Source organism: Bactrocera latifrons, unplaced genomic scaffold (assembly GCF_001853355.1).
Source record: "Bactrocera latifrons isolate USDA-ARS-PBARC rearing strain unplaced genomic scaffold, ASM185335v1 scaffold_35, whole genome shotgun sequence".
Taxonomy (NCBI): domain Eukaryota; kingdom Metazoa; phylum Arthropoda; class Insecta; order Diptera; family Tephritidae; genus Bactrocera; species Bactrocera latifrons.
The window spans coordinates 1,060,136-1,064,704 of NW_017536990.1; the positions used below are offsets into that span (position 1 = coordinate 1,060,136).

Genomic DNA, 4,569 nt, shown 5'->3' on the forward strand with positions numbered 1-4,569 from the left:
CCTATGCAAATAATATGCGCCCAGACAACATTAATCAGTGGCATGTGATTTTGAATGATAAATATATTCAAATAGGTCTACGGTACTTTTATCAGAGTAAAACATAGCAAACAGTTAGTTTTGTTTTCGCAGATATGCGTACACTATTCTATTACCATTGATTTTTCCGTAGGTTATTACTTTCTGTCCAAAAAAATTTATTGATTACTCCAAGGATACTTACAAGGTGCATTCCAAAGTAAACAGAACAAATGGTTTTCTCTACAAAATAAATTTATTTTGTTCAAAATAGTATCCTTCTGCTTCAATATAGCTTTTTGCATATGCCGGTGCAAGCCTTTTGAATAGTCTCTGCGTCTGCATAACGCTTTCCTTTCATAGGAAAATGCATTTTTCTGAAAAGAAAAAAGTCGCAAAGTGCCATATCATGTGAATACGGGGAGTGGTTAATGGTTAAAATGTGATTTTTGCTCAAATAATCGGTCACAAGAATCGAATCGAATGTCGGATTCTGAGCAATTTTTGGTAAGCCAAAGTGGTCGGTCAAAATGAGATAAATCTATGTTTTGGAGATGTTCAATTCCATTTCTTTAAATTTCAATGATGATTTCGGCTGATTTTTGATGAATTCACGCACAGTTTCGATGGAATTTCTGGTGATCATGGATTTTGATTGGCCCACATGTTGATTGTCAGTTATGTCCTCACGACCACTTTGAAAACATTGAAACTACTCGTGTACTCTACTAGGGCATAGTCAATCATCGCCATAAACTTGTTTCATAAATTGAAGCGTTTCGATAAAAGTTTTACCAATTTTAAAACAAAATCTAATGTTGGCTCTTTATTCGAAGCTCATTTTCGCACCGTAAACACAAACCTACTAACACTTAAAACGCAATAACTTCACTTCCAATCGATAAAATGTGATGAAATTCTCACTGGACAATCGATATTACTTGTATGTATATGAATTTATATGTTTTGAACCATTATTTGGGACACGTTGTTTCCCATCTGAAAGAGCTCGAACTCCTGCATTCCTATTAGAAATTCAAAATTGTATATGTTTCATTCCTTTTTGTGGCAAACCCGGTAATGTCTATTTAACTATAAACTGACTTTAGTTCCATTGGTTGATTGGTTAAGGGTTACATCAAAACGATTTTGGACTTACTCCTGCGGTGATCTCGACATTCCCTGTGCATGAAAATCAAAATAAGATCTGCCAAAAGATATTCTCTGATCTATTGTCGAAAAATAATCAAAAATTAAAAAAACTGCCCACGTTTATAAAGACAGAAAAATTTTGCTCAACATTTTATACTTTTGTCAATGTTCGACTTTTGTTTTGATATAAAAAAATGGTAGGTTATTACATATATAACCTATAGAAATATGAAATAAGCTTTTTCATAATTTTCACGCCATGTGTCCATTATTTGATTGACTCCCCTGCAACTAAAGGTCAAGGGTATTAAAAGTTTTAAATTCTTATATAAAACCTTTCGAATGTTCAATATTATTATTTTAAAATACACCAAATCCTACTGATGTCAAAACACTTAAATATTACAAAAAGTTATGTAATTGCCAGTAGTGATTGCATTTTGCTAAAAGCCTCCTTTTAAAATTTTTAATTCCACAAATTTCGAAATATATTACCAATTCATGTCATTAAAAGCACCAAATTCAAAGCAGAATTATTAATGACTTTTTAATCAAGTCTCAAACCACATGCACTTTTGCATTATACGATTCCCCTACATGCAAAGTTAGAGGTCTTTCAAATATTTGACATCACAAGGTTCCAAAATAATGATTTGATTTATTTAACCAAAGTTACGCACAGGTGTTTATTCAATTGTATTTGACTCTAGTCTTTCTTACTTAAGACGTTTGGTCTCTTATATTGCTAAATACTATTAAGTTCCAAATTTTAAATGATTTTTGCTTGTGTTATTCATTCGAGTTTCTAAACTAAACCAGTATTTGAACAGTCAGTGGCGTATTAGTCGCTCTTTCCACAGAATTGCGGCTTAGAAGAATTTCAATTATTTAAAGAGATTGTAGGAAGTAAGCGCTAAATTTAATGAAATTCCAGAAAACAAAAGCACATACAAAAGTTCCCCGCAGATTGCAAAGAAGTAGAAGGGATATTATGTAAGCATTTCAATTTTATTGTTTAAATACTTTGAGGAAATAGTGGATTTCCCCCATTCTTTCTAATCGTACCTAATTATAGCACTAAAAATTTAGCAACAACGAAAGCAACAAAAATGATTATGGTACTAAAATATTGAAAATACAAACACACACAACAAAAAAAACACTCATACACAAAAAATACTTTCAGGCTCACATGCCAAAGTTAAATGAATAAACTTAAATACACTTATTCCAAAAAGTGGATAGAAAAAATACTTTTGCATTGTTTTAGCACAAATCGCGCGAAAGAATGTCAAGAGGTCAAGATAACTGACGTGCTGACCATTACTACCGCTCACAGCAACGCGCTATCACGACCGCCTGGCATGGTTTGTACGCATATACTACACCTCTGTTAGTGAACGATTCACGCTAGTAAAGATAATAGCTGCCTCTACACCGTAGCCCCTGCCCCTGCACCCATGCAGCGCGAGCAATCAGCCCGCCAGCGATTGCAGTGATTTCGGTGATAATTTACGATTCTTCGAATTGGCTCTGGCACGCATGCGTAAGGCCGTACGTTCGGCTGTGGCACGCTCGTCCGACATGTAGATACCAGAATTGGGGGCGATGTTGGGTATTTGGCCGACCTCAGTGCGCCGTGTACCATCGGCCAGTTGATAACTGTAAAAACGAAAATGTGAGTATATTTCTCAATGTGTGGATATGTAAATGATTGTCTGTAAAGGTATACGTAAATGTGTTTTTTGCGAAAATCCTTTCATTCGCAGAATTGACAGTGCTGATTATGTAATGGAGTATCCGCAATGGCAAAGGTTACTTACGAGTAGCGATAACCGTCGGGTGTGGGCATATACTCGAAATCGCCCAAGTAGATTTTTGGCAAATTTATTGCCAACAACGGATTGTTGTTGTGTGCATTGCGTCTGTTGTTGTTATTGTTCTGATTATTATTGTTGTTGTTTTGAAGGTTATTGGGATTGTAATTGCTGTTTAAATTGTTATTGTTGTTGATGTTGTTATAATTGCTGTTCACGTTGTTATTGTACCCATTGTTATTGTTGTTGTTGTAATTATTGAAATTGCCATTTTGAGTGTTGTAACCGCCATGGTGGTTGTTATAGTATTGGCGACCATAAGGATAATGCGCCTCGCTGCAAGCCACTATGAATGCGATCAACGCCAAGAACTGCAGCTGTAAAAAAATCAATTAAAAACCGTTAATAACTCACTTCCAATGCGTTTTTTAGCGAAACTGGGAAATCAATCGTCTCCATCGTACTCTTTCTTGCCTTCCTACTTGTTACTTACAATTTTTGTATCAATCATATTGCCAACAATTGCAACTGTTCCTCTGCGCTGCCACAAACAAAATGATTACAATTTTCCGCACAAATTTTTATTGTAGCCAAATAGCCGAACAATCGTCCGCCTAATACATGTATGAGAAGTCACATTTGTTTGCTTGTCAGCACAAAAGGCAATCAAACAAAAACTAAAAACAAAATAACCGAAAAACTATAGATAACAACTCAGCAAATTGGCAGCAGTAGACAACCAAAACAATAACAACTACAGCCTATGCGCTCCTGCATTGGCCTGAGAGGCACTCAATACAGCATCGAGAAAAACCGAAGTGTTTTTTGGCTTTTTTATGAATGTTGTTAATAATTTGCCACCAAAATCTGACTATACATTTGATTATGGCTCGCAACTGTTAATTGAGTTGCTGCAAAGTTTTCTTATTACATTTGCTTACTTGCCGTTTAATTGTACATGCAAGTTCGTTGCTTAAGTCTTTGGTTTGGCTCAACGCCATTGGTTTGATTTCGTCTCGAATACTAATCAATCAGAGAGGGCGCGAAATTTGTGCGTGAAACGTGTAAACTAGCAGCACAGCAATTGACTGACGCCACTTGAGCTTATTTTCTGGTTGAAGTGTTTGTTTTTACTGCATATTATATTAAATTGTACACATGCTGTATGTAAGCATGTAAATATGTATGATGCTACTTCATTGTTCGTGTTTGTGGTTAATTTGTAGATATATGTATATGTGTATGCATATGCAGACATTTCGTAACTGTACATTTTGTCAAGTAGTTTGTTCCCTCGTCTTGCCGTTGACCATCGCCACAGCTGATCGCCAGTACTTGTAGCGATTTAATTTGAAAACGGCCGAAAATCCATCACATACGCAGACATTTTTAATATGCCGTGCATAAGTCAATGCCGTTCAAGAAAGTTCATCGCGTTCGAGGGAATTTCTTTTTTGCTTTATGCGTATGACAACACATACATACAAACAGTACGTGCTATGAGCGTATTTCAATGTATAATTACAAGACATTTTAATGAAGCTCTTCCTCTTTGCATTATTGGTATTTACTATTGACAACT

At 35.4% G+C, this 4,569-nt stretch overlaps 1 protein-coding gene across 1 annotated transcript; it reads right to left on the reverse strand.

Moving 5' to 3' along the window:
* Positions 1 to 2,229: 2,229 nt before the first annotated feature.
* Positions 2,230 to 3,537, reverse strand: LOC108971612 (GATA zinc finger domain-containing protein 15). Its single transcript, XM_018937790.1, has 3 exons — positions 3,481 to 3,537; positions 2,994 to 3,364; positions 2,230 to 2,832 (listed from the first exon to the last, which is right to left on the reverse strand). Exons 1-3 carry the CDS (start codon positions 3,496 to 3,498, stop codon positions 2,646 to 2,648), a joined length of 576 nt encoding a protein of 191 aa, XP_018793335.1. The 5' UTR covers positions 3,499 to 3,537; the 3' UTR covers positions 2,230 to 2,645.
* Positions 3,538 to 4,569: the final 1,032 nt, after the last annotated feature.

Coding starts and splice junctions, on each gene's coding strand:
- LOC108971612 (XM_018937790.1), bottom strand. Junction 2,833..2,993: donor CCCGACGGTTATCGCTACTC/GTAAGTAACCTT, acceptor TCGTTTTTACAG/TTATCAACTGGCCGATGGTA.